Here is a 27031-nt window from a genome sequence, read left to right on the forward strand (position 1 = left end):
GCTCACCATATCTCTATAACACCAGAGCTGCTCACCATATCTCTATAACACCAGAGCTGCTCACCATATCTCTATAACACCAGAGCTGCTCACCATATCACTATAACACCAGAGCTGCTCACCATATCTCTATAACACCAGAGCTGCTCACCATATCTCTATAACACCAGAGCTGCTCACCATATCTCTATAACACCAGAGCTGCTCACCATATCTCTATAACACCAGAGCTGCTCACCATATCTCTAGAACACCAGAGCTGCTCACCATATCTCTAGAACACCAGAGCTGCTCACCATATCACTATAACACCAGAGCTGCTCACCATATCTCTCTAGATGTTCCCTCTGGTCAACCCTCCTTCCAGTTTGCTGCTCCCAGCAGTTGGAACGAGATGCAAAATACTTTGAAAATGGACAAATTGATCTCCTCGCTACTTTTAAGGACTCTATCACAGAGTTGTTGACACACATCTGCACCTATCACCCAGCCTTTTAACTGTAACTGTCTGTTTTGCTTCATGTATGCCCCTTTGTAATTATATTTGGTGGTTTGATGCGTGTTTTAATCATTTGCTGTACCTCCGTGATGTATCTTCTATCTGTCTCTTTTCTATTTATAAATGTTTTATTATGATCTATTATGTTACCCTTCGAGGGGACCTTTTGTCCTCTCGCCAGGCCGTCATTGAAAATAATAATTTGTTCCAAACTGACCCGCCTGGTTAAATAAAAGGTTAAACTAATAAAAATAACCCTTCTTCATGGTCGGTGACGGTAGGACGCCATGTGGTGGAGGCTGCTAACGTCATTCACATACATCAGTATGAATGTATTACGAAGCCCGACCCACCAGCGATATAGAAATCAATAAGCAGCCTCCTTGTAGAAATCCACCGATTGAATTAGGGGTTAACCGAATAAAATGTAATTTCCCTCTCCCCAATCCCCCTCCCTGTGTGTGTGTGTCTTTTTTTATTACTAACATATTCAGAGAATCAACTGGCCGCTGACAGGACAGGAAGTCGAACCTAGTGACTGGTGAGGCTAATTTATTTATCTATTTGCCTTTCAGTCTGCCTCCGCTTGAGTGATTGCAGCAATATAGAGCAAGAGGAGCGCCCGTCCTATAGAGGGAACAAGGGTAGGAGAGCAAGTCTGTCCTATAGAACAAGGAGAGGAGAGGAAGCAGAGGCTTCCTTCTATCCGCCTTCGAAATAAAACCATCTTATCATAAATCATTATCATAAATAAACTTGGTACGAGTCAAGAAACAATTTTTTATCTACTTATACTTGCACAGACAGTTTATTGTATATAAATACCTGCTTTTGTTATTAGTGTGGGTGACCTGGCATAGCCAGGTTGCAACCACACTATTAGAATCTATACTATTTGTATTTATTCTTATTTATTTCGCCGATTTTTGCCAGCAAACTCCTCCCAGAGCGTTCGTGAAAGGTATCAAAACGACCGGCTTGCTCCAACTCGATATGCTATTACTTTTCGGAAAGTTTCACCGCAGCCTTTGGCTACAAATCGACTTTAAACGGGAACATTTCTGTCCATAGGGAATGCATGGCGAATTAGAGTGGAGGAGCTGAATTTTTTTTTCCATCACCTTGGGTAAATTGCGACAGTGATCTCAATTTTGGACGTAGATATAAAAACAACAATCAAAACGATGACATGGCTGTCCCCTCGCTCACAAAAGAAAAATGGAATTGGACATTTCTATCTCAACTGATGACCATTTGTTTGAAAGTTATCCTCTACATACAAACCAATGGCTTTACACTCTAGCAAAAACCAGATTATTTAGCTTTTCCCCCCCTTGTTAGCCGATCGCCACCCAGGTCACAATTGTCGACGGAATGACACAATATCGCACACAACCCTTCATTGGGATCCTCAGGTGCTCACATTAAGAGGAATAAGCTTAATCTCTTATACTTTTCTTTTAATCATCGTGAGACTGAAGGCATGTGTCGCCCCTCATTGAAATACATTGGCAGTATATTGCATGTCATTGCATCAGCCAAATTAGTGGTAGCAGCTGTGCATGACTCACAGGGAGCTGTCAATCAACTCAGTACAGCTGACCTGGCAATGACCTCGCATGGAGTTAACCCTTCATGGCCCCTCTGTGTAGCAGTACTGAGTTGATTGACAGCGCCCTCTGAGTAGTAGAAACTTGTGGATTGTGTCATAGACCACCGCAACACTTCCGGGATTCTGAAATCGGGGAGGAGATAGCGGGGGGAGCATATGAATGAATGTGGATGAGAGCCGTGATGTAAGTGGTTGCAGATACGGCTGTGGGGGTGCTGGAGACATGATCGAATAGACTTGTATGCGCCTGAATCTCCTGAACACGGCGCAAGCCCTTCCTAATCGATCAGAACTAAATCGGCCGAGAAAAAGCCCGTTTTTAAGCACCTATTCCCCATGCACATGCGCAGATTGCCCACGGATTGTGACGCAACGCACACCTGCCCTGGACGCGTGAACACTTTCGGCAACCAACATGTACTTCCGCGTTTCTCTGATTGGCCAGCGCTCTCCTTCGTGAATACCAGCCGCTCTACGCTCGTTTACCCCCTCATGAGCAGTGATGCCACAGATTACTTGTAAAAGTAATCTGATTACTGATTACTCCTTTAAAAAGTTATCTAAGTTACTTTACTGATTACTTGATTATCAGAGTAACTTAGTTACTTTGAAAGTAACTAGGTTACGAAGTCGTCGTCGTTCCCCCAACAGTTTTTTTTAAACGCTTTATTGAAAGTGCATAAATTGTTTTTAACTTGTTTCTCTGCACATAACGTAAATTGTTAAACTAGTGCTTCAGCTTCTGTACCATCAAGTATGGTAAAGCAACAGTCTATGATGCTCACAGCATTAGAGCAGCCAGCCAGTGGTTTTACAAAACCAGTGTATCACATCTAACAAATGCAGGCTGAACTATTATTTCAATTATATCAACTGTAACTATTAAATTGTTTTTATAAATGTCTCTCTATAAACATACAATCAGTCTCTCTTTAACATGTAAATTAACTGTAAATCTGGCAAATAAGAGCTTTTGCTCTGCCACCATCAACCCTCCTGTACCTAGTCGAAGCGTCGGCTAGTGTTGTGATTCCAGATGCTTTCAATGCAATTGGATGTGCTGTTTTTAGCGGTAGACAGTATTTTGTTTCCTCCGCCGTGAAGTAGTGACTGAGGCTACGTTTAGACGAGCGTTTTGGGGTGGAATTCTGAACAGAAACCGCAAAAGTCATCTTGCGGTTTCACTTTTAATTTTGCCAAGCGTTTTGGGGTGGAATTCTCCGACGACGGAGCCCTGCTGTCACACGATTGGCGCATATGTCACATGACGTGCTGTGAAGACCCGCCCTACTCTGCCTCTGATTCGCAGACTGTGGATGGGGAATGTGATTGGACCAAAGCAGAGTCACTCAGACAGAGGGACCAGTCACGCCGCGGGACACATTCTTGTATTTAACCCTTTCACTGCCACACCACGTCACTCCCAAAAGAAAAACAGCTCAAAATGTATTTTTGACTGTCGAAAACGAAATAAAATACTGCATTCCGCCTGCATTATGAATTTATGATGAGATAGTAACGAAATAGTAATGCACAGCCACTTGGACAAGTAACTGCAATCAGATTACTGGCTTTTAAAGATTCACGCGTTAGATTACTATTTTCGGGGGAAAGTAATCAGATTACAATAACGCGTTACTTAGTAACGCGTTACTGGCATCACTGCTCATGAGTCACGTGAAACACTGCAGACCACTGATTGGTCAGAAGAGAGACGAGTCACTCGTTGGAGGCTCTCCAGAAAAACAGAAAGCCGCCATCTTAATGTCTCGCGTAGAATTTCATTTGCAGCAGGAACAAGTTCAATAAACAAAAAAGGACACAGTCACTGTGTATTCTGCCTCATTTATTGATGAAACAAAACCGACATCAACACAATTTGCCACCGAGTGGAGAGTTTAGTCTCACAAAAAGATCGCGGACTTGTTAAGCTTGTTGTTGTTAGGTTAGGTGCTAATGTTGTGCTAGCGTTTTAGCATGGCTATCGTACATAGCGCGATCAATATAACTCGCTATTGATTGTTTGTACTAGTAACTAATGGTTAATGCTAGTAGAATAGACACAACGTGAGGTAATCACCATCCATTTTAAACCGGTTATTACCTAATGCTAACGTTAGCAGATAGACGCGAGACTGGTGCCGTTACAGCTTGTTAGCTTAATGCTAACGTTAACGTTAGCAGATAGACACGAGAGCCTAGGTAACGTTAAAGCAATGAGAGGTAGCGTTAGCAGAATAGACACAACGAGAGTCTCGTTAATGTTATTATTGATTATTGATTGAATGAAAACTGTGTTTACTCTGGCTATGCTGGAGCTCTCAGCTGTACACAGGGAGACAAGTACGAAATGCGCGAAATGCGCATGCACGCGTTACCGGCGTAGGGGGAAGAGGGCTGGCCGATCGCTGGCCAATCAGAGAAACGCGGAAGTTGGTTGCCAAAAGTGTTCACGTGCCCTGGACTGTTCCATCAGAGGGGGGAGCTTCGGTGGCCAGTGTCCTTTCAGCCGAACAGGATAATGAAACAATGATCCCACTAAATGACCAGATGCGTCTTATGGCGACATCTACAATGACCTCATTGAGTCTCCAGGTAGACTAATGTTTATATTTAAGTGCAGTGGTCTGTAGCCGCTCACACTAACACCGAAGCTCCCCCCTCTGATGGAACAGTCCAGGACGGGTGTGCGTTGCGTCACAATCCGTGGGCAATCTACGCATGTGCATGGGGAATAGGTGCTTAAAAACAGGCTTTTTCTCGGCCGATTTAGTTCTGATAGATTAGGAAGGGCTTGCGCCATGTTCAGGAGATTCAGGCGCATACAAGTCTATTCGATCATGTCTCCAGCACCCCCACAGCCGTATCTGCAACCACTTGCATCGCGGCTCTCATCCATATTCATTCATATGCTCCCCCCGCTATCTCCTCCCCGATTTCAATGTAACGCGGAAGTGTAGTGGTCTATTGTACTCAGTAGGGATGTCCTCTTTCATTGGTCGATGTTGACCACTCCCCCGATCCTTAGACCACACCCCCTTAGGCAGGGCCGCCTCAGGGGGTGTGCGAGCAGTGCGGTCGCACAGGGCCTAGCGGGAAGGGGGGCCTCGCAATTTATTTTATTTTTTTATTTTTTTTGTGAGGCCCCCCCTTCCCGCGAGGCCCTTTTTCATCACAGACCTAAAATCTAGTTTTGCTTATATGTTTATATATTTCACATTAGACACGTTTGTAGAATGACTTGTTCCTGGGTCTGCACCTGGGTCACTATTGGAGCTCTGGTGCTCTGCAGCAGGCATTGGTTTCAATGAGGGGAGGGGTTACAGGTAAGGTAGCGTCTGACTATTCCGCGCGTGCAGCATTGGAGTTTATGCCAGCCAAGGTGAAGAGGACATCGTTCGGCAGATGGACTGAAGATGAAAGTTGTTGCATGTTAGACAGTTCAGTCAGGCTAGCCATCCCGGCTAAAGACAGGGACAGCTAGTTAGCTTTAGCTACGTTATAATATTGAGTGCTAACGTGTGGTTCAGTCGGGATAGCCATGATGATGTCGGCTAGTAGCTAGCTTAGCTAACGGCTAACTAGCGTTAGCTAACCTATCCAGAGGAGCGAGGCGAGTGGATGTCTTTTCAAAAGAAGGAGAAGAGAACTTGTGAGCAGATAAATCTGTTAGGCAGCAATACGCCGAAAGGTGTCCAGTCTGCCGGAAAGTACTCGAAGAAGAAGAAGAAATTACACCGTGGGCCAAGTCTCCTTCCAACTTTACCATTGGCGCCGGCCGCGCCGCATTCATTGATACTGCGTTATGGTGAGTCAACCTATGATTATATACCCGCCGTGGACCTGTCCTGACCTATCTATCTTTCTCTCTCTCTGGAGCCAAACTGGTCGACTAGCTAATATATAGTACTACTAGTAGCTAACTGTGTGTGCCTGGTGAGAGCACCTGGCTGTATGTAGACAGTAGCCGCATAGCTTGTTAGCTGTTAGCTAACGCAGAAGCAAGCTATGCGGCTACTACATGCAGCCAGGTGCCTGATTGAGCTAACTGTTAGCCAGTTAGCTGTTTAGCGTCAGCTGGGAACGTTCGTTTGATGCTATCAGTTAGCCTTGAGAATAGCAGGCCCTGGCACTCTGACTACGACATCATCTTTGACAGAAGATGTAGTCGGGCCTGCACCATGACAAGGCTCTGGCCATAGCTTTGTCCCGACAGCGAGAGGCCTTTCGTCAACGTGGAGACCTGTGTTGCGGCCTTTCGCCCTGCGTTCCTCGTGCAGGTAACGTAAGATTAATGAAAATGTCATGACATTACCCCACTCTTCCTTCCTTCCCCTCCCGAATGTTTTGTTAATAACGATGTTTTTTTCGGGCGGCTAGGTGGTGTAGTGGGCAAGGCACTCGCCACCAGTGTGGAGACGCTAGGATTCGCGTGTTCGAATCCAGCTCTCCACATTGTTTTCAGTTTAGCTGGTCGTCCGCAGTAATACACATTGGCCGTATTACGGGGAGGGAAAACTGAAGGGTGGGGATCGACGTTGTGAACAAGCGACTCCTACAAGTCGGTTGGTGCGCCTGCGCAGTAGAATCAGGAAGTGTCGGGGGCAGCGTGAGCCTCCCACGCGTTACTCCTCGACACTGAGAGATCGAGCTGCGCAGGTGAAAAGATGCGACTGCTGTTACCTCAAGTACCGGAGGGGACTTGTGCTATGTATGACTTAGTCCACATTGCAGCCGGCTTGTGGGAGGCAAGAAACAGCGCTTCGTGACAGGGGAGGGTTGAAATTGGATGATACGAAACTGGGATGGGAGAAAAATAGAAAAATGGGAGAAAAAGTGGATCAAAAAAAAAAAACGATGTTTTTTTCCAGGCAAAACATATGCTACTTCACAACATTTGGAGATACGACATGTGCTGTGTGTGAATGGTCGTTTGTGTAGCTTGGGTAGCGTTGGGCCGTTGGCCAAAGCTGTGTGTCACGTGGCCTGGTGTCACAGTACCTGGCTAGCCTATTTAGCTGATGTCGGCCATTGGCTCCTTGCTGCTTTGGTTTCTCTGTTGACCCTCTTCTTGTTGGATTTAAGTGTTGATCTTTGTCCTTTTGAATCTCTCATACATGCTATAGTCTCTCTCTAACACACACACACATGACAAACACACATGTTCTCTCTCTCTCTCTCTCTCTCTCTCTTTCTAACACACACAGTCTGCCTATGGCGGCCTTTCTCGATGGCTAGGCTGTGCTCAAGGATCTTCAGTCACAGTGCTCAGGTATTCTGCCACTGTGTACTCTCTGTTTAGGGCCAAATAGCATTTCAATTTCTTTCCAATGTGTCTCTCTCTCTCTCTCTCTCTCTCTCTGTACACTGTATATTGACTGTAGAACGGGAGCTCTCTCTCACTCTCTCTTTTGCTATATGTTGACTGTATCATGCCCCGCCTCGGGCAGCGCTATTATTTAAGAATATGTTGACTGTATAAAAAAAAATAAAAATAAAAAAAAAATATATATATATATATAATTTTTTTTTTTTTTTTTTTTACCTTTGGCCTTTGGGGGGGGGGGGGGGGGCCTCGCGTTAAATCTCGCACAGGGCCTCGCATTTCTCCCAGGCGGCCCTGCCCTTAGGCCACCCCCCCGTTGTGTATCTCTTGAACCGTTTGTCGTAGAGACTTGCGGGTTGTGCCATTGTACTCAGTAGGGATGTCCTCTTTCATTGGTCGATGTTGACCACTCCCCCGATCCTTAGACCACACCCCCTTAGGCCACACCCCCGTTGTGTATCTCTTGAACCGTTTGTCGTAGAGACTTGCGGGTTGTGCCATTGTACTCAGTAGGGATATCCTGTTTCATTGGTCGATTTTGACCACTCGCCATATCCTTAGACCACATGCCCTTAGGCCACACCCCCTTAGTGTATCTCTTGAACCGTTTGTCGTAGAGACTTGCGGGTTGTGCCATTGTACTCAATACAATAGTGTGTGTAATAGTGTAATAGTGTGCTAGTGTAATAGTGTAATAGTGTGCTAGTGTAATAGTGTGTAATAGTGTGCTAGTGTAATAGTGTGTAATAGTGTGCTAGTGTAATAGTGTAATAGTGTGTAATATTGTGTAATAGTGTGTAATAGTGTGCTAGTGTGCTAGTGTAATAGTGTGTAATAGTGTGTTAGTGTAATAGTGTGCTAGTGTAATAGTGTAATAGTGTGTAATAGTGTGCTAGTGTAATAGTGTGCTAGTGTAATAGTGTGTGCTAGTGTAATAGTGTAATAGTGTGTAATAGTGTGCTAGTGTAATAGGGTGCTAGTGTAATAGTGTAATAGTGTGTAATAGTGTGTAATAGTGTGTAATAGCGTGTAATAGTGTGTAATAGTGTGCTAGTGTAATAGTGTGTAATAGTGTGCTAGTGTAATAGTGTGTAATAGTGTGTAATAGTCTGCTAGTGTAATAGTGTGCAAGTGTAATAGTGTGTGCTAGTGTAATAGTGTGTAATAGTGTGCTAGTGTAATAGTGTGTAATCGTGTGCTAGTGTAATAGTGTGCTAGTGTGCTAGTGTAATAGTGTGTAATAGTGTGTAATAGTGTGCTAGTGTAATAGTGTGTAATAGTGTAATAGTGTGTAATAGTGTGTAATAGTGTGCTAGTGTAATAGTGTGTAATAGTGTGCTAGTGTAATAGTGTAATAGTGTGTAATAGTGTGCTAGTGTAATAGTGTGTAATAGTGTGCTAGTAATAGTGTAATAGTGTGTAATAGTGTGTAAAAGTGTGTAATAGTGTGCTAGTGTAATAGTGTGTAATAGTGTGTAATAGTGTGTAATAGTGTGCTAGTGTAATAGTGTGTAATAGTGTGTAATAGTGTGTAATAGTGTGTAATAGTGTGCTAGTGTGTAATAGTGTAATAGTGTGTAATAGTGTGTAATAGTGTGCTAGTGTAATAGTGTGTAATAGTGTGTAATAGTGTAATAGTATGCTAGTGTAATAGTGTGTAATAGTGTGTAATAGTGTAAAAGTGTGCTAGTGTAGTGTAATAGTATAATATTGTGCTAGTGTAATAGTGTAATAGAGTGCTAGTGTAATAGTGTGCTAGTGTAATAGTGTGTAATAGTGTGTAATAGTGTGCTAGTGTAATAGTGTGTAATAGTGTGCTAGTGTAATAGTGTGTAATAGTGTGCTAGTGTAATAGTGTGTAATAGTGTGCTAGTGTAATAGTGTGTAATAGTGTAATAGTGTGTAATAGTGTAATAGTGTGTAATAGTGTGTAATAGTGTGCTAGTGTAATAGTGTGTAAGTGTGTAATAGTGTAATAGTATGCTAGTGTAATAGTGTGTAATAGTGTGTAATAGTGTAAAAGTGTGCTAGTGTAGTGTAATAGTATAATATTGTGCTAGTGTAATAGTGTAATAGTGTAATATTGTGTAATAGTGTGTAATAGTGTGCTAGTGTAATAGTGTGTAATAGTGTGCTAGTGTAATAGTGTGTAATAGTGTGCTAGTGTAATAGTGTGTAAGTGTGTAATAGTGTAATAGTATGCTAGTGTAATAGTGTGTAATAGTGTGTAATAGTGTAAAAGTGTGCTAGTGTAGTGTAATAGTATAATATTGTGCTAGTGTAATAGTGTAATAGTGTAATATTGTGTAATAGTGTGTAATAGTGTGCTAGTGTAATAGTGTGTAATAGTGTGCTAGTGTAATAGTGTGCTAGTGTGCTAATGTAATAGTGTGTAATAGTGTGCTAGTGTAATAGTGTAATAGTGTGTAATAGTGTGTTAGTGTAATAGTGTGCTAGTGTAATAGTGTGCTAGTGTAATAGTGTAATAGTGTGCTAGTGTAATAGTGTAATAGTGTGTAATAGTGTGCTAGTGTAAGTGTAATAGTGTGTAATAGTGTACTAGTGTGTAATAGTGTAATAGTGTAATAGTGTGTAATAGTGTGTAATAGTGTAATAGTGTGTAATGGTGTAATGGTGTAATAGTGTAATAGTGTGTAATAGTGTAATAGTGTGTAATAGTGTGTAAAAGTGTGTAATAGTGTGCTAGTGTAATAGTGTGTAAAAGTGTGTAATAGTGTGCTAGTGTAATAGTGTGTAATAGTGTAATAGTGTGCTAGTGTAATAGTGTGTAATAGTGTAAAAGTGTGCTAGTGTAATAGTATAATAGTGTGTTAATGTAATAGTGTGTAATAGTGTGCTAGTGTAATAGTGTGTAATAGTGTAATAGTGTGCTAGTGTAATAGTGTGTAATAGTGTGCTAGTGTAATAGTGTGTAATAGTGTGCTAGTGTAAGTGTGTAATAGTGTGCTAGTGTAATAGTGTGTAATAGTGTGCTAGTGTAAGTGTGTAATAGTGTGCTAGTGTAATAGTGTGTAATAGTGTGCTAGTGTAATAGTGTGTAATAGTGTGCTAGTGTAATAGTGTGTAATAGTGTGCTAGTGTAATAGTGTGTAATAGTGTGCTAGTGTAAGTGTGTAATAGTGTGCTAGTGTAATAGTGTGTAATAGTGTAATAGTGTGTAATAGTGTGTAATAGTGTGCTAGTGTAATAGTGTAATAGTGTGCCAGTGTAATAGTGTGCTAGTGTAATAGTGTGCTAGTGTAATAGTGTAATAGTGTGTAATAGTGTGTAATAGTGTGCTAGTGTAATAGTGTAATAGTGTGCCAGTGTAATAGTGTGCTAGTGTAATAGTGTGTAATAGTGTGTAATAGTGTAATAGTGTGTAATAGTGTGTAATAGTGTGCTAGTGTAATAGTGTAATAGTGTGCCAGTGTAATAGTGTGTAATAGTGTAATAGTGTGTAATAGTGTGTAATAGTGTAATAGTGTGTAATAGTGTAATAGTGTGTAATAGTGTAATAGTGTGCTAGTGTAATAGTGTAATAGTGTAATAGTGTAATAGTGTGTAATAGTGTAATAGTGTAATAGTGTGCTAGTGTAATAGTGTAATAGTGTGTAATAGTGTGCTAGTGTAAGTGTAATAGTGTGTAATAGTGTACTAGTGTAATAGTGTGTAATAGTGTAATAGTGTAATAGTGTGCTAGTGTAATAGTGTAATAGTGTGTAATAGTGTGCTAGTGTAATAGTGTGTAAAAGTGTGTAATAGTGTGCTAGTGTAATAGTGTGTAATAGTGTAATAGTGTGCTAGTGTAATAGTGTGTAATAGTGTAAAAGTGTGCTAGTGTAATAGTATAATAGTGTGCTAGTGTAATAGTGTAATAGTGTGTTAATGTAATAGTGTGTAATAGTGTGTAATAGTGTGCTAGTGTAATAGTGTGTAATAGTGTAATAGTGTGCTAGTGTAATAGTGTGCTAGTGTAATAGTGTAATAGTGTGTAATAGTGTGCTAGTGTAATAGTGTGTAATAGTGTGCTAGTGTAATAGTGTGTAATAGTGTGCTAGTGTAAGTGTGTAATAGTGTGCTAGTGTAATAGTGTGTAATAGTGTAATAGTGTGTAATAGTGTGTAATAGTGTGCTAGTGTAATAGTGTAATAGTGTGCCAGTGTAATAGTGTGTAATAGTGTGCTAGTGTAATAGTGTAATAGTGTGTAATAGTGTGCTAGTGTAATAGTGTGTAATAGTGTGTAATAGTGTGCTAGTGTAATAGTGTGTAATAGTGTGTAATAGTGTAATAGTGTGTAATAGTGTAATAGTGTGTAATAGTGTAATAGTGTGCTAGTGTAATAGTGTAATAGTGTGCTAGTGTAATAGTGTAATAGTGTGTAATAGTGTAATAGTGTGCTAGTGTGCTAGTGTAATAGTGTAATAGTGTGTAATAGTGTGCTAGTGTAATAGTGTGTGTAAGGGCCATTTGAGTGTTTTTGTTATGGATTATTATTATTATTATTATTATTACTATTATTATTATCATTATTATTATTATTATTACCAATAGAAGGATATGATTTATGGGAATGTTATGATTATCTGTGTAACCAATTGATTGGACTCTGTTGTACTGTGGGTGGATCACCTGTCAGGTGGATCAGCCACAGCGCGGCGGAGATCATAAATGGGTGATAGGAATCAGCTGTGGGGGTGTAGCCACGGGGAAAGCATAATATTTTCTGACCGCTTCGGAAACGCTTTGGAAACACTTAGAATAGTCTTATCTTAAGAAACGCTTTGAACAATTAGAACCACGCTTATAGGAAATAGGATCGCTTTGATCACCTCTCCCATGTAACCCATACATTTTTTAAATAAATCTGATATCACGTTGGTATCTGATAACGGAACTCAAGGTGTGGAGACTATTCTTTGGATGGAGCGCGTACGGAATCACTCCCCGACTACCACTAGAAGCGGACCCAGGCAGAGGCCGCTACATTAAGTCAGAAAATACGCTGTTATTGAAGCCACCCATGGAGAGGCACGCTTCAATAAAGTGACAGGAGGACTCGTCAGGTTGAAGCGACCCAGGCTAGAGGCGCGCTTCAATAAATGACGAGGATACCAGGAAGGAAGGAAAGCATTAGTCGGAAAACTATCTGCGTTATTGAAGTGAGTCCAGGTAGAGGCGCACTTCAATAAGCATTTAGTCAGAAAACTATATGCGTTATTGAAGTGAGTCCAGGTAGAGGCGCACTTCAATAAGCATTAGTCGGAAAACGTGCTGTTTTGTTGAAGCGACCCAGGTCGGAGGCGCTTCAAGGACAAGAGGACTCACAGGTTATTTGATAGCGACCCAGGCAGAGGCGCGCGTCAATAAGTGACAACTGACAAGAGGACTCGCAGGTTATTTGATAGCGACCCAGGCAGAGGCGCGCGTCAATAAGTGACAACTGACAAAAGGACTCGCAAGAGGACTGACAAGAGAACCAGCATTGTTGAGAGAGAGAACCAGAAGAAGGAAACTGGTTGTGTTTGGAGAACGCTGTGATCAAAAGGAAGGAGTCGATCAACGACGGCATCACAGCCCGAGGACATCAATGGAACGTTCGTGAGTAGAATTTATGAATGAAATACAGACTACTACTTACGTTGCGCGCGCACACGGCGCTGTGGAATATAAAATAATTATAAAGTTGTGTTACGAATTGGCCAGTAACCATTAACGAAAATGACTTATTCTTACCCTGGTGAAGAGGAGGATAATAATTATCTGCAACAATTATGAGCCGCATGTAAAGAGAAGCTCGCAATTTGCACCAGCAAACAACATGAGATTGAACAAAAGGTGCAATTAGAGGATGTAGGTGTAAAATCGCACCTGGCATTAATTAATAATGCACTCAAAGATCTTAAGGTCGCTAATGAGGCTCTACAAAACTGGATGTTTATGATGGAAGATGGTGAAGATGTTACAGCACAATGGTGTAGCCAGAAGATGGATGTATTCAATGCATTTATTAATAAGATGGATAATTGGTTGATGGAGGAAAATAAGAAAAGCCAAACCCTAGCTCTCGGCCAAATTGAGTCTGTGGTCCAAAGACGAGTTAAATTGGCTGAATTAAGTCTAGCTGAATTACTTTCAGCCAAAGCTGAATTAAAGGCTGAGAGGGAGAGAATTGAAATTGATACAGACATCGCTGCATCAAAGGCCAAAATCGAAGTACTGGAACGTTTTGAATTAGAGGATAGATTAAAGCTGCAGGAGGCTAATTTAAAGGCTGAATTAAAGGCTAAATTAAAGCTGCAGGAGGCTAAATTAAAGGCTGAATTAAAGGCTAAATTAAAGCTGCAGGAGGCTAAACTAAAGGCTAAATTAAAGACTGAGAAGGTCTCAGAAGGTCCACAGACATTTCAGCCACCCTCACAGCAGCTCCAGCTCATTAGCCAGCAGCAACAGCAACAGGAGGCCAGACCGGCTGACAAGAAACAGCTTTACTACTCTGACTCTGTCAACCCAAGTGACAAGCCTGCAGGAGCCAAAGAGCAGCTGAGAAGAGAGGAGGAGAGGAGGCACTCGGAGAGAGAGCAGAAGTACAAGCGTAGACGGATTGAGGAGCAGCGACAACTTCTGCGGTTGCAGAGACAGCTTCAACAGGAGAGGGCCTACCTCGTGTCTCTACAACAGCAGCAGCAACAACAACAACAACAACAACAACAGCAGCAGCAGCAGCAGCAGCAGCAACAGCAGCAGCAACAACAACAACAGCAGCAACAGCAACAACAGCAACAGCAGCAGCAGCAGCAGCAGCAGCAGCAGCAACAGCAACAGCAACAACAACAACAACAACAACAACAACAACAGCAGAACCAGCTGAAGCTAGCCCAGAGCCTGGTCCTCCAGGCTCAGCAGAACCAGCAGAAGAACCAGGTCCAGACGGCACCAACCCCGAAGTCTGTGGTGAGCCAGGCCCAGCTGAAGAAGAAGCCAGAGAAGAAGGTGAAGTCCCTTGACGGCAAGCAAAGACTGAAACAGCAGCAGACAGCCGCCACCAAGCCACAGGTGGCTCCGGTTTCCACGCACCTGCAAAATAAGCTCAGGAAGGATGCAGAGCGCAAAGATGACGGCACGTATAAACAGAAGGACAAGGACAAGTACAAGGACAAGAGAAAGGAGGAGAAGGTGAAGTCCCTTGACGGCAAACAAAGACAACAGCTGAAACAGCAGCAGACAGCCGCCACCAAGCCACAGGTGACTCCGGTTTCCACGCACCTGCAAAATAAGCTCAGGAAGGATGCAGAGCGCAAAGATGGCGGCACGGATAAACAGAAAGACATGGACAAGTACAAGGACAAGAGAAAGGAGGAGAAGGTGAAGTCCCATGACGGCAAGATTAAGAAGGAAGAGAATGGCTTTGGCAGTTCTCCACGTATGAATATGAAGTCAGAGCATGAAGAAGACCTCTACCACTCTCCTAAACACCAGAAGTCTCGGAAGAGGGAGCGAGATGATGTGACAGGAATCGACTTCAAACCTAAGAAAATCAAGACCAAAAACGACAAGAAGGTCAAAAAAAGTAAACAGGATGAAGAAGAGGACATCAAGCCCAAGAAGACTAAGAACAAGAAAGGAGTAGTGGTGGATGGAAAAGACAAGTCTGGAAGATCTCAGAGCAGAGACAACTCTGGAGGATCTAAGAGCAAAGACAAGTCTGGAAGATCTCAGAGCAGAGACAACTCTGGAAGATCTAAGGGCAAATACAAGTTTGGAAGATCTCAGAGCAGAGACAACTCTGGGAGATCTAAGAGCAGAGACAACTCTGGAAGATCTCAGAGCAGAGACAACTCTGGAGGATCTAAGAGCAAAGACAAGTCTGGAAGATCTCAGAGCAGAGACAACTCTGGGAGATCTAAGAGCAGAGACAACTCTGGAAGATCTCAGAGCAGAGACAACTCTGGAGGATCTAAGAGCAAAGACAAGTCTGGAAGATCTCAGAGCAGAGACAACTCTGGAAGATCTAAGAGCAAATACAAGTTTGGAAGATCTCAGAGCAGAGACAACTCTGGAAGATCTAAGAGCAAAGACAAGTCTGGAAGATCTCAGAGCAGAGACAACTCTGGAGGATCTATGTGCAAGGAAAAGACTAGAAGATCTAAGAGCAGAGAGAAGACTGGCATATAAGAGCACAGAGAATGTACCTATTCAAGAGCTAAGCAGGAAAGATGGCCATGTCTGGTACTGGGTGTATCATAAAAGAAGGAAAGAGAAGACGACATGAGTGGTGCTTGATTCACATCATCATTCCAAGGCACCACCATGGCAAACTCTGGAGTGAGGTGGATTGTGGATTCTCAAGCCCCCCCCCTTTCAGCCCATTTTGGTAGGGTAAGGGAGAGGCTGACCAAGAATAAGCAAAGGTCTTGACTTTGAGAAAAGGAAACACAAACACAAGAATGTGAACATGATGCATTGGTGTATTGATCACACAACAATAATACCCAATTAATACAATGGAAAATGCATCACTAAAGACCATGGAACATGCATCATTAAAACAATGGAAAATGCATCATTAAGACCAAGGAATATGCATCATTAAGGCATTTAAGTTTATTATGGACTATTTTTAAGTTATGAATTAATCATCGACATGAAGATTTGTTATTTTGTAACAAGGAATGTCCAGAAGACCAGAATATGGACTTTGAATGAACATTATCATATCCATTATAGTGGACTACACAGCGCCCAGGAACCCTGGCCGCTTGGACGGATCCTGGAAGCCTTTCCAGATGACAAAGGCTCAGTATACGAAGTGCCTACTACTGGAATCAAAGAAGGATTGCCAGCCGTAATGAACACTCACCTGACCATGTTATTTATTTTGTAATTGTGTAAACACAATTAGGGGCCGGTGTAAGGGCTGTTTGAGTGTTTTTGTTATGGATTATTATTATTACTATTATTATTATCATTATTATTACCAATAGAAGGATATGATTTATGGGAATGTTATGATTATCTGTGTAACCAATTGATTGGACTCTGTTGTACTGTGGGTGGATCACCTGTCAGGTGGATCAGCCACAGCGCGGCGGAGATCATAAATGGGTGATAGGAATCAGCTGTGGGGGTGTAGCCACGGGAAAAGCATAATATTTTCTGACCGCTTCGGAAACGCTTTGGAAACACTTAGAATAGTCTTATCTTAAGAAACGCTTTGAACAATTAGAACCACGCTTATAGGAAATAGGATCGCTTTGATCACCTCTCCCATGTAACCCATACATTTTCTAAATAAATCGGATATCACGTTGGTATCTGATAACGGAACTCAAGGTGTGGAGACTATTCTTTGGATGGAGCGCGTACGGAATCACTCCCCGACTACCACTAGAAGCGGACCCAGGCAGAGGCCGCTACAGTGTGCTAGTGTGCTAGTGTGTAATAGTGTAATAGTGTAATAGTGTGTACTAGTGTAATAGTGTGCTAGTGTAATAGTGTAATAGTGTGTAATAGTGTGGTAGTGTAATAGTGTGTAATAGTGTGTAATAGTGTGTAATATTGTGCTAGTGTGCTAGTGTAATAGTGTAATAGTGTAATAGTGTAATAGTGTGTAAGTGTGTAATAGTGTGCTAGTGTAATAGTGTAATAGTGTAATAGTGTGCTAGTGTAATAGTGTGCTAGTGTAATAGTGTAATAGTGTAATGGTGTAATAGTTTGTCGTAGAGACTTGCGGGTTGTGCCATTGTACTCAGTAGGGATATCCTCTTTCATTGGTCTATGTTGACCATGCCCATAGTTTGGCTCCTCCCCCTTTGTGTATCTTTTTAACCGTTTGTCATAGAGACTTGCGGGTTGTGTCATTGCATTCAATATGGATATCCTCTTTCATTGGTCTATGTTGACCACTCCCCCGATCCTTAGGCCGCGCCACCTTTTTTGTATCTTTTGAACCGTTTGTCATAGAGACTCGCGAGAGACCCTCTCCTGTTGGCCGGCGGTGTACAGGCGTCAGGCGTCACCCACACTTTCACAATTTCCCCCACGCGGAATTGTCTAGTTATGTTAATTGTTTATTCTTTTAATTCCTTTATTCCTTGGTGCTGTGGAGTAAGAATTCCATTGTACTTGTTGCATCTGGTAAATAATCTGAATCCCAATTCGCTCCCATTCAGAACGCGGACAACGAGGACTAGTGTGCTGCTTACAAATTCAAAAAGTAGCCGTTATGAATCCCCAAATGAAATAACTTGACGGTAAATGAACACGTCTTCATTGGCTCGTACTAGAATTCAGTTTAGCAAGGACGCATCTTCCATTTCTATGCGTGGAAGAAAATAAATCAAACAGCACCACAAAACACACAAGTCGGCAAGCGGATAGTTATAGCCGGAGTCGGTTCTTAAGATGAACCGAGTCTCCGGTTCTGTATCGTTAGTGGCTTAGCTTGGCATCGCTACTGCACTATCTCGCGTACGTGCACGCGTACTGAATAAACCACAAATGTACCTCTAATACCAGTATTAGTCTGACCACACCCCTCATCAGCTTACCTTCATAAGCAGGTGTGTGGTCACCTGCTCTCCTCCTTCTCGCTTTCACCACAAGGAAGAGGTGCCTCGGTAGATCCCCACACTTGACACCATGATGGAAGAAATTGGATTAGGAACAGCTTGGGAAACAAGGATACGTTGACATCATATCTTTATTTTCTCTCTCACTATTTTCGAGAAAATACGGCGATATTGTCTTCGTACTGGAGTGTCTAGAAGATGATGATCATTCTAAAAACCCTCCACCGGTTTTCGTATTGGGAGCACGCCGCTGCATGCTTCTCAACTGCAGTTCCCTGCTGTGTTTGTTGGGGTGAAACCTGTCAGGCCACAGCTGAACTGTCGGACATGCCGCTGTTGTGAGGAGCGGTGCGTTCCAGGTTGGGTGAGTAGTGTTTGCTGGCGGGCTCCACTTGTCTGTTAGTGCTATGGGGGCTACTTGACAAAGTTTATGGAAACCGGCCCCAGGCTAGGGTCCTTTGTTTAGCCGCCTAGGCGACAGAAGGCCTTGGTCTGGCGACCATTATAGTTTTAACTAGTGGGCCGCGACCATTGACACTGGTGATCCCTGTGTGTTCTGGACGAGTGGATTCTCTCTGTCACCGTGTTAAGACCCCATCTTTCATATCCAAATGAGAGTATTCCTTCACGAGGGGATATGTGCATGTAATGTGCGATAGCGGCAGATTCATGTTCGAAGTCAGCTACACAGGCCAGTTGGTACTGTGCTGATTCCGCCGGATGTTCACCGTTGTGAAGCGGTGTTGACGTCTTGTTTTCTCTTTTCTCTTAAACAGAACGGCGGCCTGTCTGGGTGAGTGTTATGTCATTGTTTACATGTTCATAGCTTACGGTTAGCCAGTCAGCTGTTAACTGCTGCGTTAGCCTGCGGGATCGCTGCATGGCCTGCTTAAGGCCTACTGTTAGCCAGTCAGCTGTTAGCTGCGGGGTTAGCATGTCGTGGTCGCTGGGTAAACGTTAGCTTGCTGCTAGGGCCATGGCTGGCGCGGGGTAGCTCAGCTTCTCGCGCGCCGCCGGAGCTCGCTTCTGATCGCCGTTGGCTTGATGCTATTCTGTTGAACGTGCTTTGATTTTAACATGTTTTACACTCTTGACCGCGACGTCATCCTTGACAGGGGATGTTTCGTCGACCCTGCCCTGAGCCTGGACGGGAATTGCGTCAACAAAGAGGACTGTAGCGACTGGTTGGAGCGGCGACGCTGCCCGGATCGAACAACACAGGTTGGCTGTGTTCTACGGTGTCTTGTGACTGCACTTCGCTGATCTGCGTTCCGGGTAGGTACGGGGTTGGCCAGACCTCATAACACGTCTTCTGGTTTTACTTTGCTAAGTGTATTGTGAATAACGGTGTTTTTTCCCAAAACGTGTGTTGTCGCAATGCATTTAGGATACGTTGCGGGTTATGTGTGAGCTGTTTTTGTCACTGGCAGTTAGCTTCTCCGTGCAGATCGTGATGTATTGATCTGGTTGTTGTGTGAGAAACATCATGGTGTTTGTGTACCGTGTACTCACTACTAAGGCAACTAACCTATGAAGCTATGCTTGGTGACAAGTGAGTAAAAGAATGTTCTTTCTCAGACTGTAATGACAATGAACAGTGTGTTCACACATTAACAGGTTTTCCTGTTTTAACTGGCCGTATTGAGGGTAAAATAGGAGGATTGTGTTTTTCCCCCCCGGTTCCCTGGGGACTTTATCACCTCCTATCAGACATGTTGTGCATTAATTGTGTCTTTTGTGTGGTAGGGATACGATGTAACTCTTAGCTTGATTGCTGAGGTTGTGCTAAATCTGCTGGAGAAACTTATTTCCTAAAGGGAAATTGGTTTGGTTGCTGTCATGTGTGCTTAGCAAGGCCTGTGGTCGATACTAATCAAGAATGATGTATTCTCTCATTGTGAAAAAAACGGCGTTCCTCTGTTGAGTGTTTTTGCCATTTTTTGTAGGTGATGGGTTGTGTGTGTCATGTGACCTACAACTGGGTTGTACTGGCCACAGAAGCACATGTGTATGTTGGACCGGGGTTCTTAGAGCCCTCTCTATTCTGTGTTTTTCCTTAGTAAAAATCAGATAGCAGGTTAGCTCATGCGCTGTGTGGAGCTGTGAAACGCTTCATAGAGCTGACTATGACTGTGTCATATTCTCTTTTTGTCGTTACGTCGTATCATGGGTGTGGGGTCGTAAAGGGGTGAACTGGTAACCTTTCCTCTCCCCATTGTTCTGTCGGTCAGGGGTACACCCCCTGTCCTTCAAGGTTCCCGTCACGTGGCGGTTCGGCACGTTACGGGGGGGGGGGGGGGGGGGGGGGAGGGAGTTCCTGGTCCCACGGCCTGGTATATTGGGCGTGTGCACCGCAGGAATTCCCCCGCCATAGAGTACGTCACCGTGCGCGTCTCTGTTGGTAGGACTTCCGTGTGCTGTTCAGGTCCATGTGATGGATCTGTTTTCAGGGGGGGTGGTCAGGGCTCCTCCTCACCAAGCGCCTATTCAGGCCTTCTGTGAGTTCGGACTCCTTCTTCCATGTGAGGAAGCCTCCATCAGAGTACAGAGCCTTCCTCCTCAGATTGTCAAAGTGAGTGGACCCTCTAGAAGGGTCCTTTTCTATTGTATGTATATTCGATTCAATTCGTTTGTTGAGTGTGTATGGGTTCAGTGCCTCTTCCCCGGAGGCCCTAAAACCAGTTTTTTACATGGCTCAGGGTACAATATATTCTTTTCAATCTGTACAGCTCGCGTGGGAAGTCTCTCTGGGGATCCCCGTCTCTTTCCTATGGGAGGGTGGTGGGATGTAAAAATGTGACCATTTTTTACCCCGGCTGTGTAGACTGGGATACATACTGTTGATGCTTCCTTCTTTCTATTCCAGAAGTGTTGGAGTTAGGGAGTGTCACACCCCTCTTGTCGTTCCCCTGGGCGCCTTGGGGATTCGATGACAGGTCTAAATAGCCTGTTCGTTGATGGGGGTGTGTCCCGACGCACGTATAGTGCTAGCTCGCTGTAAACAGGCGATTGACTGGCACGCCTTGGTTGCTTGTGGTTGAAACGGCGTTTTTATAAAGCAACTGAGATGGGGGTTTTTCCTCTTCCGACGACCACATCCCATGACCTGGGTGGGTTGTCGACGGATTCTCGTTCATGTCTGGGGGATGATGACGGGATGGATCTGAACATATGTAGTGGGGTCTCACGCCCTTGGGGTGGGCCACCAGGCGCGGTTCGTCCGAACGTCTGGGTGGCGCCTTCTTTGCATGTTAAGATCAACACGCATATCTGCCCTTCTCCTGGAGTAGGCATGTCGGCGTGGTTAGGGCACGGGACTGGTTCTGGTCACGCTGGTCCAGATCAGTTGAACCCGTTGTCCGCCAGGGATGCAGATCTGCTGTTCTGGTACCCTGAGGGACTTGGGCTTTTTTCAGGGGGAAAAATGCCAGGTCGGTCTGGGTGTCACAGGGTTAAGCGCTATGGAGACCCTGGTTGGGTATGTTTTTACTCAGCACTGTCGTCATGGCTTACAGCCATGCCATTCTGTACGCGCTCGATCTCGTCGGATCTCGGCCGCTACACAGGTTGGTCCTGGTTAGTACTTGGTTGGGAGACCGCCGGGGAATACCAGGTACGGTGTGCTTAGGGGCTGGTTCTCCATTGTTTTTCGCTCCTCTCTCACGCATGGCGAAGAGGGGCCTGTGGGGGTGGTTTTTTGACCTCCTCTGGTGACCCTGTGCTTCCCGTACCGCCAGGCCCGGTCCGAAGTGATGTTTGCGACCCGTAGGCCTGGGTTAACCCTTTTTGGAAACTGAAACACTTGTACTGCGGTATAGCCGGTGTATACCCGCAGGTGTGTTTTGGAGTTTTTTCTTGAGGGGTTATAGGAACAACCACCGCATTGGGTAACACCGAGGTGGTTGATTCCCTGGTGTGTTGGAGCAGTGTCAACTCCCGGGTTCACCGTTTGAGGGTGCCCCTGCACGTTCATGACGTCTGCCAATCGTGTCAGCCTTCTCTGCCTCGACCCCTCTGGGTGGGGGTTGTTGAATGGAGGCTTGGTCATGCAACACCGCCAGCTTACGCTCCTTCCGCCGGGGCGGCTGTGTTCAGCTGTCCCCTCTGGCGCCTGTCTCGTCCGCAGTCTCCAGGCTAGGGTTAACAGCCTGTTGCCTGGTTTTTCCCCGGTGCGCTGCCTGCTTCCGTTGGTTAACCTTTTTTGTGTGCTTACGGCCATGCTGACTGCCTATTCTGCAGGGTCAGTGTGCCAGGCGGTGTACTATTGGGGGGACGGGGCCCGCTCGGCTTACGGCCATACCGACCTGAACACGCCCGATCTCGTCCGATCTCGGAAGCTGGGCAGGTTCTGGCCTGGTTGGTTCCGCCTGGGAATACCAGGTGCAGTAACTGAGGGGCCTTTGTCCGAATACGCTGGCGATGTGGGGGGCGGGGCACTACGTGCCCACCTGGTGGGGTCTTGATGCTGGCATCATGGACTTCTCCGGGCCCCCATTCTAGGGAGTCCAGTCCTTTTGGTGGGTCTGGGTCTTCCTTCGTGCTCCGCTGCTACGGCCTTGCCACGGGGTTGGGTTTGCCCTTGACCCCGTGATTCTGGGGGCAGTAACGAGGTTGTTCCTCCGTTCGTTCCCGGGTGGCATGCGGGTTGTGCGTGTGTGTAGTCGTGGGGTCAAGCCACGGTCTGCTCACCCTGTGCGTTGAGTTGCTTGAGTGCCTCTTCGCACGGTCGGGTCCGTCGCCCTCCCGTGACGTCCCTAATAGGGGGGCTACCCTCCATTAGGGGGGGTCGGGGGGGCTCGGCCCTCCCTGTTCTGATGGTTTTGGGGGGCTGTCAGCGGGGTGTATTTGTCAGCCAAGTGGCTCCGCTTGGCCTCCCTTGTGCAGTAGCGATGCCAAGCTAAGCCACTAACGATACAGAACGTTAGGTTATGACTATAACCAAGTTCTGTTAGTTAGGGGCGATGCTTGGCATCGGACGGCCGCTGCAGCCCTTGTCCTCACCTTGTGGTGAAAGCTTGGGAAGGAGGAGAGCAGGTGACCACACACCTGCTTATGAAGGTAAGCTGATGAGGGGTGTGGTCAGACTAATACTGGTATTAGAGGTACATTTGTGGTTTATTCAGTACGCGTGCACGTACGCGAGATAGTGCAGTAGCGATGCCAAGCATCGCCCCTAACTAACAGAACTTGGTTATAGTCATAACCTAACGTTAATTAACACACATGTCAGTTAGAGATGGATGGTGGACGTCTGGTGTGACGAGTCGGCTGCCGTCTACAGTAAAATATACTATATATATATTATATTATACTATACTATATACTAATTAGTAGGGGTGTAAAGGTACACGTATCCGTACCGAACTGTTTCAGTGTGTACCGTACCGAACACGTGTAGTCTTTTACCAACGCACTTGCAGTTTTCCACGATCTGATTGGCCAGTGACGTTTCTCTCAGAGCCAATCCCCTAGTTCTATCACTGGTTAAGCTTGGCGACTCTTTCGAAGTTGGTTAAGGTTAGAGTTTGGTTTAGAGCAGGGCGATAGACCACCAGCCCTGATTCCAAACTCTAACCTTAACCAACTTCGAAAGAGTCGCCAAGCTTAACCAGTGATAGAACTAGGCGTTAGCTAGCTAGCAGGCTGTTCGAGGCAGAAATAGGCGTAACACGATTGGCTCTGAGAGAAACATCACTGGCCAATCAGATCGCGGACCCCGAACGCGGAACTGCAAGTGCGTTGGTAAAAGACTACACGCGTACCGAACGGATGTGTAGTGTACCAAACGAATACAACGGTATGTTAACCACTAACAACCGCCCACCGGGGGCTGTTATTTTCACAATCTAATATAATAATTATAATTTTTTAAATGTTTTACAAGTCGATTATCAATTTCAATATAGAATATTCGTTGACAGCCCTACAAGTACAATTAGTTACTGCACACTACATCACCCCTGAGTGGAACACACAGACGGCGGATGCAACCATGCAAGGTGCCAACCTGCTCATCGGGAGCAGTTAGGGGTTAAGTATCTTGCTCAAGGATACATCGACACGCTGCCCGGGAGGAGCGGGAATCGAACCGGGAACCTTCCGACTACCAGACGAGCGCTCTACCTCCTGAGCCACTGTCGCCCCGGCAGACACGTAATAAGACTTAAGATCAAGCAGTCTGATCCCAGGTCAGCACTAAATGACCTACATAGTATATACTATACTGCACTAGTATATACTAATTAGCAATCTGCAGGACTCTGGATTCTTCTGATCAATGACTCTGTAGTTGTAATTACTGAATTAATCATCTTTGTTGATTGTCATTAGTTTTCTATTAGCTTCCCTGGCTGTCACCCGTACCTTCTCAGTGATGATGCGATCCACACACTGCTTCCCTGTCAGGGGGAGGTTGCAGCTCTCCAGGATCTTGTGTTTCCCACCCTGGGGGGGGGGGGAAGAGAGAGAGAGAGAGAGAGAGAGAGAGAGAGACAGACAGACAGACATACAGAGAGAGAGAGAGAGAGAGAGACAGAGAGAGAGAGAGAGAGAGAAAGGGAGACAGACAGACAGACAGAGAGAGAGCGAGAGACAGAGAGAGAGACAGAGAGAGAGAGATTTGATTTTTAAGAACCTTTATTTCCAATAAATAAAAGATTTTTTTTCATTTGTCAATTAAACATATTCATACATAGACACTATTTAAATCCTCACAGAAACAAGGGGTTAAAACAGAGCTGCTTATCAACAACCGAACAAAGAGCTTCATTGAAGCACCAACGCGTCAAAAAACCCTCAAAATCATTCATGAGTAAATAAAACCGAAAATCCACTGTAATTCGAGCTTGTACCAAAGCCTTAAACAATGGCAACAACTCCCCACCTGAACCATATTCAATTTGATTTTTCCGACTTTTGTAAATTGACAATTTTGCCTGTCCCACTACAAAGTTCAACAGCTCCCATTGCATTGCATTTGTCCTTTTATAACCAGCACCAAAAATAAAAGCAATTTTACTCCAACTCTCCCCACATTTGACAAACACAGATTCTACAACCTCAAAAAGTACTTCAATTCTTTTACACTCCAAAAAACAGTGGAAAACAGACTCTGGTACTTGACAAAAAGGACAGTTGTTAGATACTGTTGGATTTAACTTGGAGACAAAGCTATTGACTGCCACTGCTCCCTTCAGTATCCACCACTGCAAGTCTCCTGACCTCTTGTTTAGTGGTGCTTTATATAACACCCTCCATACTGGTTTACATTCCTCCTGCACATTCAGTTTCTCTCTCCACAGTGTCTGTTTTCCAACTCAGCATTTTTTTGTTTAGAGCGTGCACACAGTATTACATTGCCTTCCCACTCAACATGTACAAGTCTGTAGATCCAACATTTTTGTAATCCAACAATGGTCCCATCAGTCCAGTTTGATCTATTTGGGGACTCAGTTCAGGAAAAGGATCTCCTGCATCAGGAATGTCTGTTCCACTTAGATAGTCCCGTAACATGTCCCACTCCTGATTACTCAGTCTTTCAGTCCACGCATTCAAAAAGTTCCTGGTTTGGCGACCCGACCTCAGACCCATCAGAGAGGACACTTCCTCTGTGTTACGAAGTCCTGGGCTCGCTGCATCCACTATTTGTTTCAGCTTTACTGCCCCAGCTGAAACTAAACGCTGGGTGAGACCAATTCTGCTTTCATTCTGAATGTCCAATCGGGCCCCATAGATTAAAGGCTCCTCCAGTAGCCAAAACAGTGAACTTGTGGGTTCCGTTCTGCTCCATTTAAACAGAGTCCATGTTTTAAAAAGTCCTTGATAAAATGGAGTCAAATCACATAAACGTATAAAATGACATTCCAACAAAAACAAAGACGCATCAAATTTCAAACCTTGTATTTTCCTTAAAATGGTGCTCATTACCGGTTTCCATACCACATCCTCATCCCTTCCTGCAATATAGCGCTGGATGAATTGTAACCTGAAAGCCGCTTTCCTACTCTCCAGGTGAATCAGTCCCTGCCCTCCCTCCTCTTTCGGCAGCACACTCTGTGGGACCCAATGCAAACTATCCCAGAAGAAATTTACCATGATGGACTGTATTTTTGATAATAGCCCAGCAGGGGGCTCCATACATTGTAATTTGTGCCAAAGTGTTGATGCCACCAAGTTATTAATTATCAATACCCTTCCTCTGTATGACATATGTGGTAAAAGCCATAGCATATGCAGACAAATAAAAATATGCATTAAAATCAGGTAAAACCATCCCATCAATACGTGACCGGATATTGTGCAGCATTGGTTCAATAGCAAGTGTGTAAAGCATGCCAGACATCGAACATCCTTGCCTTATGCCCCGAGTGGTTTTAAAAGGTTTACACAATCCACCATTAATTTTCAGCACACTGTCAGCGTTCTCATACAAAACCATAATCTTAGCAATGAAACCAGGGCTGAGGCCGAACCTCTCTAAGACCTTCCACAGGTAACGGTGCTCAACCCGGTCAAATGCCTTTTCTTGATCCAAAGAAACCAGACCAACATTTAAGCCTAATGAATCAGAGACTTCCAAAAGATCCCGAATCAGTGACACATTGTCAACAATAGACCTGCCGGGCACACAGTATGTTTGTGTTTTGTGGATGACCTGGTCCATCACCTTCCTCAGTCTATTGGCCAGAGCTTTAGAAAGCAGATTGTAATCTGAGCATAGCAGCGCCACAGGACGCCAATTCTTTATCTCCTGAAGATCACCTTTCTTTGGCAGCAGAGCCAGAACTGCCCTCCTGCAGCTCTGAGGCAAAAAGGAGTCTTTAAAACTTTCATTAAAAACGTCCAAAATATCCCCTTCCAACTCAGTCCAGAACGCTCTATAAAACTCTGGTGGGAGTCCATCGATCCCAGGGGCCTTCCCTCCCTTCATGCCCTGCAATGCCACGCCCACTTCCTCTGCAGTTAGAGGACCCTCCAGCTCCGTGTTGGTCTCTTTTGAGACTCTGGGCAGCCCATTGCAAAA

The 27031-nt window shown here is 44.6% G+C and overlaps 1 protein-coding gene across 1 annotated transcript in view; it reads right to left on the reverse strand.

Annotated features, from left to right (window-relative positions):
- oxct1a (3-oxoacid CoA transferase 1a) overlaps positions 1-27031 on the reverse strand; it is a 332821-nt gene that overhangs the window by 23053 nt on the left and 282737 nt on the right. The window contains exon 15 of the mRNA XM_084322619.1: positions 24373-24453. Coding sequence (XP_084178745.1) covers positions 24373-24453 — 81 coding nt within the window. The remainder of the gene's footprint in view (positions 1-24372; positions 24454-27031) is intronic.

Source organism: Notolepis coatsorum (genome assembly GCF_963971535.1).
Source record: "Notolepis coatsorum genome assembly, chromosome: 10".
Lineage (NCBI taxonomy): Eukaryota > Metazoa > Chordata > Actinopteri > Aulopiformes > Paralepididae > Notolepis > Notolepis coatsorum.